General features: G+C 58.6%; 1 protein-coding gene across 3 annotated transcripts in view; it reads right to left on the reverse strand.

Moving 5' to 3' along the window:
* PACS1 (phosphofurin acidic cluster sorting protein 1) overlaps positions 1–14,404 on the reverse strand; it is a 156,285-nt gene that overhangs the window by 24,565 nt on the left and 117,316 nt on the right. For all 3 annotated transcript variants that reach the window (XM_070068218.1, XM_070068233.1, XM_070068226.1), the window contains exons 3-7: positions 9,997–10,086; positions 9,313–9,438; positions 3,402–3,546; positions 3,137–3,228; positions 2,980–3,060 (exon numbers count right to left, since the gene is read on the reverse strand). In XM_070068218.1, coding sequence (XP_069924319.1) covers positions 2,980–3,060; positions 3,137–3,228; positions 3,402–3,546; positions 9,313–9,438; positions 9,997–10,086 — 534 coding nt within the window. The remainder of the gene's footprint in view (positions 1–2,979; positions 3,061–3,136; positions 3,229–3,401; positions 3,547–9,312; positions 9,439–9,996; positions 10,087–14,404) is intronic.

The raw sequence follows: 14,404 nt of genomic DNA on the forward strand, positions 1-14,404 counted from the left end.
CACCAGGAGTCACTCTGCTTTTCAAATAAATAGAAAAACCTGAATGGTGCTACTCTGACACCGGGCCTTTTTCTCTGGGATCTCCTGTCTTGATAAATTCCGCCCAGATCTATCTGGCAAAGTTCTATCTTTAAAAACCTCGGGCAAGGGGGTGGGCACCCTAGTGTAGTGGGCTGCACAGCCACGTGGGACGCCCCATCCCGTGGGAGTCTGGTTTGAGGCCCAGCTCCTGACTCAGCTCCCTGCCGATGAGCTTGGGAGGCAGCAGATGGCAGCTCAAGGACGTGCGTCCCCGTCGCCCACCTGGGACTTGGGAGGCAGCAGATGGCAGCTCAAGGACGTGCGTCCCCGTCGCCCACCTGGGAAACCTGGCGGAGCTCCTGGCTCCTGGCTCGGCCCTGGCTGTTGCAGCCACCTGGGGAGTGAACCAATGAATGGAAAATCTCTTCATTGTCTCTTTCTCCCTTTCTCTCTGCCAAATAAATATTTATTTATTCAAATAAATACACAACTAAATCATAAAAAAAAAACAAGTGAACAAAAAACCCTCAGGGCAAGTTTAAAATTTTTTTCCCTATTTTATTTATTTGAAAGGCAGAATGACAAAGAGATCTTCCACCTTTGGTTCACTCAGCAAATGGCTGTGACGGTCAAGGCTGGCCAGGCCAAAGCCAGGAGCCTGGACTTCCAGCAGATTCCCACGGGGGGGCGGGGGGGGGGGCAGGGACCACGCACTTGGGCCATCACCCACCGCCTTCCCAGCACATTAGCAGGAAGCTGGACCGGAAGTGGGGCAGAGGGAACCTGAACCGGCGCCCGTATGGGATGCCGATGCCACAGGCGGTGGCTTAACCCACTGCACCACGGTGCCAGCCCCAGGGCGGGTACTTGGAATGCCCCACCCCTCTCAGGGCCCGGTGCTGGCTCTGCCCCGACTCCGGCTTCCAGTTAACGCAGACCTTGGGAGGTAGCAGGCGATGGCTCAAGTACTTGGGTCCCCGTCACCCACAAGGGAGATCTGGACTGAGTTCCTGGCTCCTGCCTTCAGACAGGTCCAGCTCCTGCTGGCGTGGGCATTAGGGGAGGGAACAGCTGATGAGAGCTCTCACTGTCCCTGTCTCCCGGCCTCTCCTGTATGAAGCTGGCCTGGTGGTCCAGGCCCCGGGAGGCCACTTCCTCCTTCCTGCTGTCTGCCTCCCGCACACACTCTGCCCGTGCCCCTCCACCCCCGCCCTTTGCTGCAGCCGCTTGCTGAGATGTGTCTGTCACCGGATACTGGGCTCCTGAGGCGAGGACCGGCCTCACCTCCTGGCACAAGGCTTAGCCTGTGGCCATGAGCACTTCTCCCCTGAATAGCGGACTCGCCATCTGGGCATGGAACAACTAACTTGCCAGTCACACTGACGGGCCTTCAAGGGCCCGCGGGCAGGGCAGAGGCTCGAGGTCCGTGACCGAGACGGCATGGCACCGTGAGAACAGCAAGGAGAGCAGTGTGTCAGGAACAAAGTGTTCCCGGGGGTGAGGGTCGAACACGCGTGTTAGGAGGAGGCAGACACGGAAGTGTGGAAACACAGCTGCCGCGTCCCTGCAGCCTGGATGAAAAAGCCCCAGGAAGTGGATGCTAGCAGGGCGCAGGGCGCGGGCTGCCTGTCGGGAGGGGAGGGGGACTCGCGGAGCTCCAGGGGCACCCCGGGAAGGAAACAGGGCTTCTCTGTGGTCACAGGGCAGGAAAAGGAAAGTGTCAGCGGGAAGAGCGGGCGGCAAGAGGGGGCTCCAGCCGCCGTCCATGTGCAGGTGCGAGGGGGAGGTGCAGCTGCAGGCCCTGTGGCCTTGCCGGAGCTCTCTGGAGCCAATCGAGGGTGGACACTGGGCAGGAGGCAACAGCTCTCATGGCCCCTGCTCGCTGATTGAGGGGCCATCAGCACCTGGTCTTGAGATTCCGCTGCAGTCCAGCGACACCGTGGGGTCGGAGGCGAGAGAGCGGCTTGCTTCACAGTGGGGCACCGTGGGCAGGTCGGCCCACGCCTCACCCCGAGGGGACGGGCTGCTCCGCCTGCACCCACAGCGCTGGGAGGAAGCAGACCGCGAACCTCCCTTCTCAGGGGCTCCAGCACATCCGGCCTCCCCACCCATTAGTACAGGGACGCCAGGCTCAGTTAAGGTTCACTCAGGAATCCGGGTCTTGGGGCCGGCCCCGTGGTGCAGTGGGTAAAGCTGCTGCCTACGGTGTCAGCATCCCACACGGGCGCCGGTTTGAGTCCCGGCTGCTCCTCTTCTGATCCAGCTCTGCTGTGGCCTGGGACAGCAGGTGAAGGATATCCCAGGTCCTTGGGCCCCTGCACCCGTGTGGGAGACCCGGAAGAAGCTCCTGGCTTTGGCTGGCCCAGCTCCAGCTGTCGGCCATTTAGGGAGTGAACCAGCAGATGGAAGACCTCTCTCTCTCTGCCTCTCAAATAAGTGACTAAACCTGAAACCAGTGACTCACGGAAGCCTCACGCCAGAGGGTGCTCCAGAGGCACCTGTCCGCGAGGCTCGGGACCACCAAGGCAGAAGCAGGAGCTCTGCTGATGGCAACCGGACCCCATCGAGCCCAGGGCCAGCGAGTTCCCGAGAGCTGGCTCGTTACTCCTGGGCGAGTTCAACAAGCGACCACGACGTGCGGCGCTCCCGGACGGACCGGCTTCCTCGGTCACGGACAGCGGGATTCAGGGCGGCGCCTGAGGCACACAGGTGTCTGAGCCGCTGCTCTCTCCTTGGGGACGTGCCACCTGCTCAACTCTAAAACGAGGGCTCCCCGCCTTTCCTCTACCCTGCAACCACCTGTCAGTGACAGCCGGTCCCCACCAGGGTGACTCGGAATGGGGCACACAGGGTGTGGCGGGGACGGCCACGCGCGGATGGTGAGTGCGGAGACGCGGGCCCCATCCTAACCCGAGCTGAAGACAGCGGGCGAGCCACCCCCGAGCCTCGGCAGCTCACCCGCGTGATGGCCGAGGCCGAGGTCAGCTTCCTCCGGGCCTTCTTCACTTTCCGCAGGTCCTCATCTTCGTAGAACAGGTCCTGATGGGCAGGGGGTGGGATGAGGCGGGGGAGCCCAGGAGCGTCCCCGACGCCACGCGAGGGCCGCGGGAGTCACCTGCCCGTGCAGGGGGTCATCGCTGCCTTCCTGCTCGGAGGAGAAGCTCTCTTCCTCTTCCTCGGAGTAGTTGTCGATGTCCGGGGAGCGGTCTGGGGGAGACAGCTCGGTGAGCCCCGCCGGGCGGCGCCTGACGGGCTGCACCAGGGCTCTCCCTGCTGGCGCGCTGCAGGGGCTCTGCGCCTCGCCCGGCCTTCCCCGGGTGGATGGAGGTGGGGAAGGGCCCCCCGGCCCAGGGACTCTGCACACACTAGGCCCGTCTCACCCGACAGCTTGGACTTGATCCCCTCGTGGTCGATGGGCTGGCTGGACAGCGAGTAGATCTTTATTTCCGCCACGGGCACGGAGACGTCCTTCACGTTGCTGTGCAGGCCCAGGGCCAGGGCGCCCTCGTGTGGGTGCTGCATCACCTAGGGTCAAAGGGCAGGGGCCGCAGCCCCAGGGCTGCTGTTGTCAGCCCAGGAAAGCATGTGCAGCACCACGACGCCCACTCTAGGTTTTGCCCGCGGCTCCCAGCTTGTAAGTCCTCCCGCACAGTGGGTCAGGCGAACTCTTCCCCAAGGTGGCAGACAGAAGCTGTCATGCCCCCCGGGTTTCTGTGCGGAGCTCGCCTTGCCGGCTTCCCCGGCCGGTCCACTCGCATGGATCGCGCCCGCATGTCCGGCTGCATCTCAGCATGGCTATCCCTGCTTCAGCCATGCTTACGCTAGAAGACTCCACAAAACCTCAACGGGGCCAGCGGTAAGTCACCACCTGTGACCCGGGCACCCACATGGGAGCGCTGGTTCAGGCCCTATCCACTCCCTGCTGACGCACCCGGGAGGCAGGCCTCAGTGCCTGGGCTCTGCAGCCCATGTGGGAGACGGGGAGGGAGTTGCTGGCTGCACATCCTGGCCCAGCTCCACTGCCCCAGCCATTTAGGGGTGAACCAGCAGATGGAAGCTAGTTCTCTCCTCCTCCATCATTTCGCCTTTACAATAAATGAAGACATATATAAATAACCAACGCCAAAAGGGCAGAATCAGAGAGCTTTCGGACAGAGAACACAGGGGCTCCGACATGGAGGCGCCTGGAGACAGGGTGCCCTCCCCACGTGTCTCCTCATCTGCAGCCTCTGTGGTCTCTCTGGTAACAGCTGGTGGGCCCTCGAAAGTGCTCCTCTGAATTCTGTGACCACTCTAGCAGGTTAACTAACAGCCAGGCGCAGGTCAGACGGTCTGGGGCCTGCGGCCGGCACCTGAAGCCCAGGCGGCCGAGCCTCAACCGAGGGCTGTGAGGCCCCCTCCAGGCGGTCAGTGTCTGTCAGGACTAAACGGAGTCTGGGGACACCCAGCAGGTGTCCGCTGCTCACTGGTGGGGAGGAACCCCACGCCATCAGAGGTCCCGGAAGTCTCCGTGTTGGCCGCTGAAGCCAATGACGATGGCAATCCCAGTACACGTTTTCTCCCGCTCCAGATCCACGCCTCTGCCCTCCCAGTGCCTTTTTTTTGTTTGTTTTTGTTTTTGTTTTTTTTTGTTTTGTTTTGTTTTTGACAGGCAGAGTTAGACAGTGAGAGAGAGAGAGACAGAGAAAGGTCTTCCTTTTGCCGTTGGTTCACACTCCAATGGCCGCCGCGGCCAGCGTGCTGCGGCCGGCGCTTCGCGCTGATCCGAAGCCAGGAGCCAGGTACTTCTCCTGGTCTCCCATGGGGTGCAGGGACCAAGCACTTGGGCCATCCTCCACTGCACTCCCTGGCCACAGCAGAGAGCTGGCCTGGAAGAGGGGCAACCGGGACAGAATCCGGGGCCCCGACTGGGACTAGAACCCGGTGTGCCGGCGCCGCAAGGCGGAGGATTAGCCTAGTGAGCCGCGGCACCAGCGCCTTGTTTGTTTTTTCAAAAAGTTTAGTTTAACTTATTTGAGAGGTAGAGTTACAGACAGAGAGAGGGAGAGACAGAGAGAGAGGTCTTCCATCTGCTGGTTCATTCCCCAGATGGCCACAATGGCTGGAGCTGGGCTGATCTGAAGCCAGGAGCTTCCTTTGGGTCTCCCATGTGGGGGCAGGGGCCCAAACACTCACTGCCCTCCCAGGCCATGGCAGGGAGCTGGAGTGGAAGAGGAGCAGCCAGGGCTTGAACCGGTGCCCATATGGGATGCCGGCACTGCAGGTGGCGGCTTTACCTGCCACGCCACAGCGCCAACCCCCTCCCGTTGCGCCTGTGCTCAGCCAGCCACCCAGAAAATGACTGCCGACCTCTAGCTCCGGTCCTTCCCAGAGACCCAGGTTCCCAGCCTGGGAGAGGCCGGGTCTGCGGCCAGGGTCACCTGTCTCGCAATGAGAAACAGCCACGCACACGGGAGAAGGGCGGGGCCTGACAGCCGGGAACCTGCATTCCCTCTGCCCTGATGCAAATCCAAGGGGACAGAAGGGCAGGGTGGGACTCACACGTTCTCTTGTGGCCGCAAAATATTTCCCGTTTAACGCACTCAAGGACACAGACGCCTGGACACCTGTTGGATGGCTTCTCCCATCATCCCCTTCACGAGGGAGGAGAGGATCCGCCTGGCTGGAGAACGGGTGAGCAAATACCCGACCCGATCCATAGGTGAACTGGCCTACAGAGAGGCTAGGGGAGGAGCCAGGGTGAGAACCGGGGATCAAGGTGTGCTGGGGCTACAGAGCCGAGGGCGCCCGCGCACCCCCACGGCCTGGGCCCAGAGCCGAGGGCACCCGCGCACCCCCGCGGCCTGGGCCCAGAGCCGAGGGCGCCCGCGCACCCCCACGGCCTGGGCCCACACGGCCTCGGTTCAGAGCTGAGGGCGCCCGCGCACCCCCACGGCCTGGGCCCACACGGCCTCGGTTCAGAGCCGAGGGCGCGGTGCCTGCGGGGGCGACTGCGCACCTCTACGTCCTACTACAGCTGTGGGCAGGAAGCTCGCGCACCCCCGCGTCCTGCTCCTCACACCGTCCCGGCTCTGCCCGCTGAGGGAGCAGAGCGGGAAGTGGGCACTCCGGGGTTCTGGGGCCCACACCACGCTCCACTAGAGCGAGCCAGGGCTCCTCTGCCTGCGCATTCCAAGGCTGGCTCACAAAGCACACATGCACCTGGAATGTTCTGTTCCAGGAAGCAGGAAAGTGTGAACCAAAAAGGACCCAGAGGCCGGCTTAGTGGCTTCCGGCGGCCACATCTGAGACAATTTAAATATCAAAATTAAAAAAAGATGGCAGTAATTAAGTCAGCTAAGACACCACGTGCCATCTCAGAGTGCCCAGGTTCAATCCGGCTCTGGTTCCAAATCCTAGTTCCCTGTACTGCGAACCCTGGGAGCGAGCAGGACAGGAGCAGACGGTGGGGCACCTGCCACCCCGGGGTGTGGGGGGTCTGCACGGAGTCCCCGCTCCGGGTTCTGGCCCCGGCCACTGCAGGCCTCTGGTGCGTGAACCCGCAGACGAGACGGCTGTTTCTCGAGTACTGACTAAACTCAGCTGAGGAACAGCGGAATCCACCGGTCCACAGCCGATGCCCATAAACGAGCCAGGCAGTAAACGGGGAAAGGGAACGCTCCATCTCAACAGAAAACCAAGAAGGGGGCGGAGCTGTGGCGCGCAGATTGAGCCGCTGCCTCCAAGAGCGGCACCCAGTGTGGGCGCTGGTTCAAGTCCCGGCTGCTCCACCTCCACTCCAGCTCCCTGCTGTGGCCTGGGAAAGCAGAGGAATAAGGCCCAAGTCCTTGGGCCCCTGCACCCATGTGGCAGACCTGGATGGAGTTCCAGTTTCCTGGCTTTGGCCTGGCCCAGCCCTGGCCTTTGTGGTCATGTGGGGAGTGAACCAGGGGATGAAAGATCCTTCTCTCTCTAACTCTGGCTTTCAAATACATAAATAAATAAATCCTGAAAGAAGGAAAGAGGGGCCGGCGCTGCGGCACAGGCTAAGCCTCCTCCTGCGGCACCGGTATCCCATGTGGGCACCAGTTCGGGTCCCGGCTGCTCTACTTCCCATCCAGCTCTTTGCTAATGGCCTGGGAAGGCAATGGAAGTGCTTGGGCCCCTGCACCTGCATGGGAGACCCAGAGGAAGCTCCTGGCTTCAGATCCACCCAGCCCTGGTCACTGTGGTGACCAGAAAGGAAACCAATGAGCAAATACAGCAGACTGGTGAGATGCAGAACTCACCGAGTGGCAAGCATCAGATAACAACCGAGTTAGGTAGAATCATCTACAGCTGCTGAGACTACTTGGGGAAAGGCGGGAAATGAGTCACTGAGTAACCTCACACCACCTCCCCATGAAGTACTTGTTCATTAATGGATGCGAAATGCTTATCACACAACCGGAAAACTCCGCAGCCACCATCTTGTGCGAGTGGTGAAAGTGAACGTCACGAAGAACGTCAGGAAGAACCCGGCTTTCTACCAGGCCGCTCCAGGAGGAGCAGAGCGGGACCCCTGGCGTCACCCCACCAGGACGCACACGCTAAAGCTAATCTCGCGACGACGCCACACGAGCCCGGACTGAGCCACGCTCAATACGCTCCAGGAGGAGCAGAGCGGGACCCCTGGCGTCACCCCACCAGGACGCACACACTAAAGCTAATCTCGCGACGACGCCACACGAGCCCGAACTGAGCCACGCTCAATACGCTCCAGGAGGAGCAGAGCGGGACCCCTGGCGTCATCCCACCAGGACACACACACTAAAGCTAATCTCGTGACGACGCCACATGAGCCCGGACTGAGCCACGCTCAATAAACTCTCCAGCCTGTGCACCTGAAATACGCCAAGGTCACAGGGACAAGGAAATCTGGGGGCTGCGGCACACCGAAGGAGACCAGAGGCAGGACGACAAAACGCAACTCAGAACCCTGGACCAGATCCCGGCCCGGAGGTCACCGAGAGGAGCCGGCACTGTGGTGCAGCAGGTTGAGCCATGGCCTGCAGTGCTGGCATCCCGTATGGGCATCAGTTCAAGTTCTGGCTCCTCCACTTTCAATCCAGCTCCCTGCTACTGCGCCTGAGAAAGCAGCGAAGATGACCCTAGTGCCTGAGCCCTTGCACTCGCGTGGGAGACCCAGAACAAGCTCCTGGCTCCTGGTTTCAGCCTGGCCCAGCCCTGGTCAGTGTGGCCATCTGGGGAGTGAACCAGTGGATGGAAGATCTCGTCTCTCCTTCTCTCTCTCTGCCTTTCAAATTAAACAAATAAATCTCTTAAAAACAAACAAACAAACAAAGGTAACAAGGTAGCCGAGACACGGGGACGCGGCGCAGACGGAGGAGCGCCGTCGGTGTCAGTGTGCTGACCTTCGTGGGGGCACAGGGTAGGCCGGGAGTGTTCTCGTGTTTAGGAAGCCGACATGGTGCAGTATTTACGTGTAAGGGGGCCGCATGCCGGCAACTCGCTCTCAATTGGCTCAGCAAAGAGCATAACGTGTGCCCAAGCGCACACACAGCGAGAACTGCAAGGCACGTGCGGCGACACGCCGAGCGCACGGCGGGGGCGAACCTGGGGCCGGAAATTCCTAACAGGGTCCCAACTGCTCTTCTCTCAGTCTGAAGTTGTCTTTTAGAAAGTTAGACAGGGGTGGGTGTTTGGGAATGAACCAGTGGAGGAGAGGTCTTTCCCTCAAAAACAAAACCCCCCAAATAAAAAGTTAAAGAAAAAATGTGGGGGCTGGCGCTGTGGAGCAGTGGGTTAACGCTCTGGCCTGCAGTGCCAGCCTCCCATGTAGGCACCAGTTCTAGTCCCAGCTGCTCCATTTCTGATCTGGCTCTCTGCTGTGGCCTGGGAAAGCAGTGGAGGAAGGCCCACATCCTTGGTCCCCTGCACCCGTGTTGGAGACCTGGAGGAAGCTCCTGGCTCCTGGCTTCAGATCGGCGCAGCTCTGGCCGTTGCAGCCAATTGGGGAGTGAACCAGCGGATGGAAGACCTCTCTCTGTCTCTCTCTCTCTCTGTCTCTCTGTCTCTCTCTCTCTCTCTGTGTAACTCTGACTCTCAAATAAATAAATAAATCTTTAAAAAAAAATAAAAAAGAAAAAACGTGAGGAACAGGTACTTGATAGAAAGAGGCATTTCTGAATTTCTGACCAATGAGTTTACAGAATAAAGTTTAACAGAATCGCCTGCGCTGGGAGCGCCGGCTGGCCCACGTCGCCCTCGGCTCCGCATGCAGGGCTGGCACGCGGGGACTGTCCTGCTCACCTCCGCCATGTTGATGAGCCCCACAGCCAAGGTCTTGTAGCCCAGGATGGTCCGGTTCTTGTAGCGCTTCCTCCTTTGCAACATGATCTGTAGCTTGTTGGCGTCTCGCTTCAGGAAGTGAGGGTACTGTTGAGCACAAGACAGGGCCAAGGGTGGTGACTCGGCAGGCAGGGCCTTGCTGGGCTCTGGTCCCGGCTCGGGACACACAGTCGTCCCCCGCCCCAGCTTCCCTGAGAAAGGGGAGGTCAGGTGTGGCAGAGACGTGGGTGAGACGCGGCCGGAGGGGCTTCCGCTAAGCTCCGGGTCCACGGGTGTTCAGAAACTACGGCTTTGCCGTGTGATCCCAGGTATTTCGATTTGGGTTGCCGGGATTAGGATGAGATACATCCGAGAAGGAAGAGGAGGAGGAGGGGGGTGAAGGGAGAGAAGGAAGGGGATGATCACATGGGTGGGGTACACACTGAGGACCCGGAAGGAGGGGACAGAGCCGAGCGTGGCAGGACGAGGGGCCCCGGCAGGTGGTCTCAGCCAGGAAAGGGGGAGGGGGCAGCTGGCTCCCCGGCAGCCCGGGAGGTCTCGGTGCCCCTCGGGGGCGGCAGGGGCACTGCTCGGGACCTTCCCTCGTCTTGCCCTCGGGGGAGCACGCTCTGCAGGCTGCAGGACTGTCTGGGACCACGTTCCTACCTGGAGGGAGAAGGCGAGCTGCAGCTCTGTTTCCACCAGGCCACTGGCTGGCAGGATGATCTCGTTGGAGCGAAGAATCCTTTTTGAACCCTGAAACCAAGAAAACAAATAACATCTGTCAAGGCTGCGTCCCCAGGAGTCAGGCCACAGGAAGACGCGCTGTGACCGTCCACGCACGTCCTCGTCTCAGCCGCACTCGGCTCAAGGTCAGAGGCGTGATTTTCCGAGCGGTACACAGCAGGTTCTCCCCAGGGGGCGGTGCTCAGAGACGCTTGGGACCACGTCTGAGGTCGCCCAGGCCCCCACCGCAGCCTGCCCTTCTCCCCTCTGACGGACCCTCCGCTCGGGCCGCCCCTCACGCCTCCCCTCTGCTGCTGCTGCGCACGGCTCACGGGCCTGCTTCAGGTCTCAGCTTAGGGAGCGTCTTCTCCCCTTCCAACCTGGCCTGGGTTAGATGCCCTAGTGCTGTTAGCGCATCTCACTAGGACACAGAGCTGTCTTGTTCAACACGGGTTCCAGAAAATCACAGCCGGTACATAAATGACGCTAAAACATTTGTCTAAGAAGAAAAAAATCACAGCTCTAAAATTGGTAGCAACAATAAAAAAAATTTTTACAACATTCAAGGTGGGTAAGGATGTGGTGGCAAGATTTGCACTCGTCCCCTGCTGATGGCGAAGTGAGAGCAACCGTTCCGGAAAGCAGCCAGGGAGCAAAGCACTATCTACACTCGCACAGGACGGCCCGAGAGAGTGAACTCCAAGGAAATCACGTTAAAAAAATGCATTTGTTGATTTAGTTCACTCCCCAAATGCCCCTAACAGCCAGAGCTGGGCCAGGTTGGGGCCAGGGGCCTGGAACCCCAGCCAGGTCTCCCACGTGGGTGGCAGGGACTCGACTCCCTGAGCTGCCCCCTGCTGCTTCCTGGGATGCGTTAGCAGGAAGCTGGATTTGGGAAGGAGCCAGAACTTGAAAACAGGCTCTCCAATCCCTATTCATAATAACAACATGTTCTCGAGGGGCTGATCTCATCTTCTCCTTCTGCAAGAACTGCGCAGTTGTCCAGCCAGTGTTTCTGCTGCAATGGTTCTCTCGGGGGCTGGTGCTGTGGTGTAGTAAGTTAAGCATCTGCCTGGGTGCTGGCATCCCATATGGGTGCCGGCTTGAGTCCCAGCTGCTCCACTTTCTTTCTTTTCTTTTAAATATTTATTTGAAAGGCAGACTTATAGAGAGGCAGAGAGAGAGAGAGAGAGACAGGGAGGGAGAGAGAGAGAGAGAGAGAGAGAGAGAGAGAGAGAGGCCTTCCATTCACTGGTTCACACCCCACATGGCTGTAATGACCAGAGCTACGCCAATCTGAAGCCAGGAGCCAGGAGCTTCTTCTGGGTCTCTCATGTGGGTGCAGGGGCCCAAGTCCTTGGGCCATCTTCTACTGCTTTCCCAGGCCATAGCAAAGAGCTGGATAGAAATTAGAGTAACAGGGACTAGAAACGAAGCCCACATGGGATGCCAGCACTGCAGGTGGTGGCTTTACCCACTACGCCAGAGCCGGCCCCTGCTCCACTTTCTATCCAGCTCGCTGCTGATGGCCTGGGAAAGCAGTAGAAGATGGTCCATGTGCTTGGTCCCTGCACCTGCGTGGGAGACCTGGAAGAAGCTCCTGGCTCCTGGCTTCAGATCGGCCCAGTTCCAGCCATTGTGGTCATCTGGGGAGTGAACCAGTGGATGGAAGATCTCTGTCTCTCCCTCTCTGTAACTGTGTCTCAAGTACATAGATAAATATTTTTTAAAAAAATATTTATGTATTTATTTATTTATTTATTTGAAAGGCAGAGTGACGGTGAGAAAGAGGGGGCGGGGAGAGAAGGGGTGGGAGGGAGAGAGAGAAGGAAAGTCTTTCACTTGCTCGTTCACTCCCCAAATGGTTGAAGCAGCTAGGGCTGGGTCAGGCTGAAGCCAGCAGCTAAGAACTCTACCCAGGTCTCTCACGTGGGTGGCAGGGCACCAAGTGCTTGGGCCCTCTTTGCTGTTTTCCCAGGCACATCAGCAGGAAGCTGGACCAGAAGTGGAGCAGCTGGAACTGAACCAGCACTCTAATCAAGGATGGTGGCATGACAAATGTAGCTTAACTGTGCCGCAGTAACTCCAGGTCTCCCACGTACTTGAGCCATCACTTGCTGCCCCTAGGGCGCACAACTGCAGGAAGCTGGATTGGAAGTGGAGGAGCGGGGACGTGAATCAGGCACTCTGATATGGGATGTGAGTGTCCCAAGTGACCAAATGCCTGTCCCAGTTGGCATTATTAAACTCAGAAAATTATAAGTGATAGACTGTTTTCTACAGAAGAAATCACAATATAATAGCAGTCAATAAATTTATCTCAAAATAATTAAGGTGAGCCAAATTATTCTTAAACTGTAAGAAGAGATCAGTAGGAGGCCTGAGCAAAAGCCACTTTTAAATTTTATTTTATTTTTTAAAGATTTATTTATTTGAAAGTCAGAGTTAAACAGAGAAGGAGAGGTGGAGAGCTGGTGAGGCAGAGAGAGAGAGACAGAGAGGGAGGGAGAGAGGTCTTCCATCCGCTGGTTCACTCCCCAGTTGGCCACAACGGCCAGAGCTGTGCTGATTCAAAGCCAGGAGCCAAGAGCTTCTTCCAGGTCTCCCATAGGACTTGGGCCATCTTCTACTGCTTTCCCAGGCCATAGCAGAGAGCTGGATCAGAAGAGCAGCAGCCGGGACTCGACCCAGTGCCCATATGGGATGCCAGCACGGCAGGCGGCGGCTTTAGCCTCAGCACCGGCCCCCAAAGCCACTTTTTTTTTTTTTTGGACAGGCAGCGTGGACAGTGAGAGTGACAGAGAGAAAGGTCTTCCTTTGCCATTGGTTCACCCTCCAATGGCTGCTGCGGCCGGCACACCGCGCTGATCCCAAGCCAGGAGCCAGATGCTTCTCCTGGTCTCCCATGCAGGTACAGGGCCCAAAGACTTGGGCCATCCTCCACTGCACTCCCGGGCCACAGCAGAGAGCTGGCCTGGAAGAGGGGCAACTGGGACAGAATCCGGCACCCCGACCGGGACTAGAACCAAGGGTGCCGGTGACGCAGGCGGAGGATTAGCCTAGTGAGCCGCGGCACCGGCCCCAAAAGCCACATATACACACCTGCGGGACCCACCCCTGGATAAAGTCAGGATCCCCTCAAGTGCTCCAGATAGTGCGGCGAGGGTCTTCCCGCTCAGCCCACACCGTCTCACACAGCGAGCACTGCTCTCTGCTGTTTCTCTGTTGGGAGAGTTCTCAGACAGAAGCGCACGGTGTGCAGCGCTCTGCTGGGCCTCTTCACCCAACAGGACTGCCAGAGGCGCACAGCCTGCTGCCTGCGGTACCAGCTCACCCTGCTTCGGCTGAGCGGAAAGCCCCACCCTGGCTCATCCATTCTTCCGTGGCTGCAGGTTCACACGAGGGTCCTTCCCAGATCTTGGGTATTGCGGCTAACGCTGCTATCCTGCGCGGGCTTTTGCTCTATGCTGGGTAAACCCCTGGGGTCGAGCTGCTGGGTCTTGGGTGGTGCACTTCTCTGAGACGAATCCCACAGTTCAGCGGGCATGTGTGAATCTCCACTTAAGCGGTGCCCAATGGAATTTCTTTGTCCATTAAAACGACAGGGCTATCTGTCTTGAGTTGCAGGTTTTTTCCGTTTTCTAGAAGTCATTGGTCAGATAGACACACTGTACATATTTTCTTGCTAATTATTTGCCTAGTGGTGGCCCTTGATGATGTAGGCTAATTTTCATCAAGTCTGTGTTATTATTTTTTCTTTTATGACTATGCTTTCTGGCTCCTAAGAAACCCTCACCTATTCCAAGGCTGGGACATTTTTCTGCTTCACTTTCCTACAGAAGTTTTGTAACTTTAGTTTTTACATTTAGGTTTCTTCTCCACCTCTAACTTTCATTTTGTTTAATGCAGGCGAGAAAATTTCCTGGCTACAGCATTTGAGAATGCTTCTAGTTGGAGTAACATCTCACTGCACCGACCAGAACCGCAGGAGACGCCCGCGACTGCTGGGCCTTCAGAAGCTCTGGCCCCAGAGCGGTCAGGCTGTTGCCTTGGGGAATCTCCAGAAAAATGGGCACAGAAAACGCAGCCAAAGGAGGACAGCGATTTTCAACCAGGCGTGATTCTGCCCCACGGTGGACACGTGGTAACACCCGAGACACTTCTGGTTGTCACTGGGTAGCGGGGTCCTGGCATCTGCAGCGTGGGCCGGGGGTGCTGCTGGCCACTCTACAGCGCACAGGGCGGCTCCCTAAAGGGAACCATGTGGCCACAGGCCCAACAGCAGCTGGGCCAGGAGCCCAGTCCTCCCTGGAGACGCGGCCTTGGGGGCCGCCCTCTCACGTGCCTG

The sequence above is a fragment of the Oryctolagus cuniculus genome, chromosome 1 (assembly GCF_964237555.1).
Source record: "Oryctolagus cuniculus chromosome 1, mOryCun1.1, whole genome shotgun sequence".
NCBI classification, from domain to species: Eukaryota; Metazoa; Chordata; class Mammalia; order Lagomorpha; family Leporidae; genus Oryctolagus; species Oryctolagus cuniculus.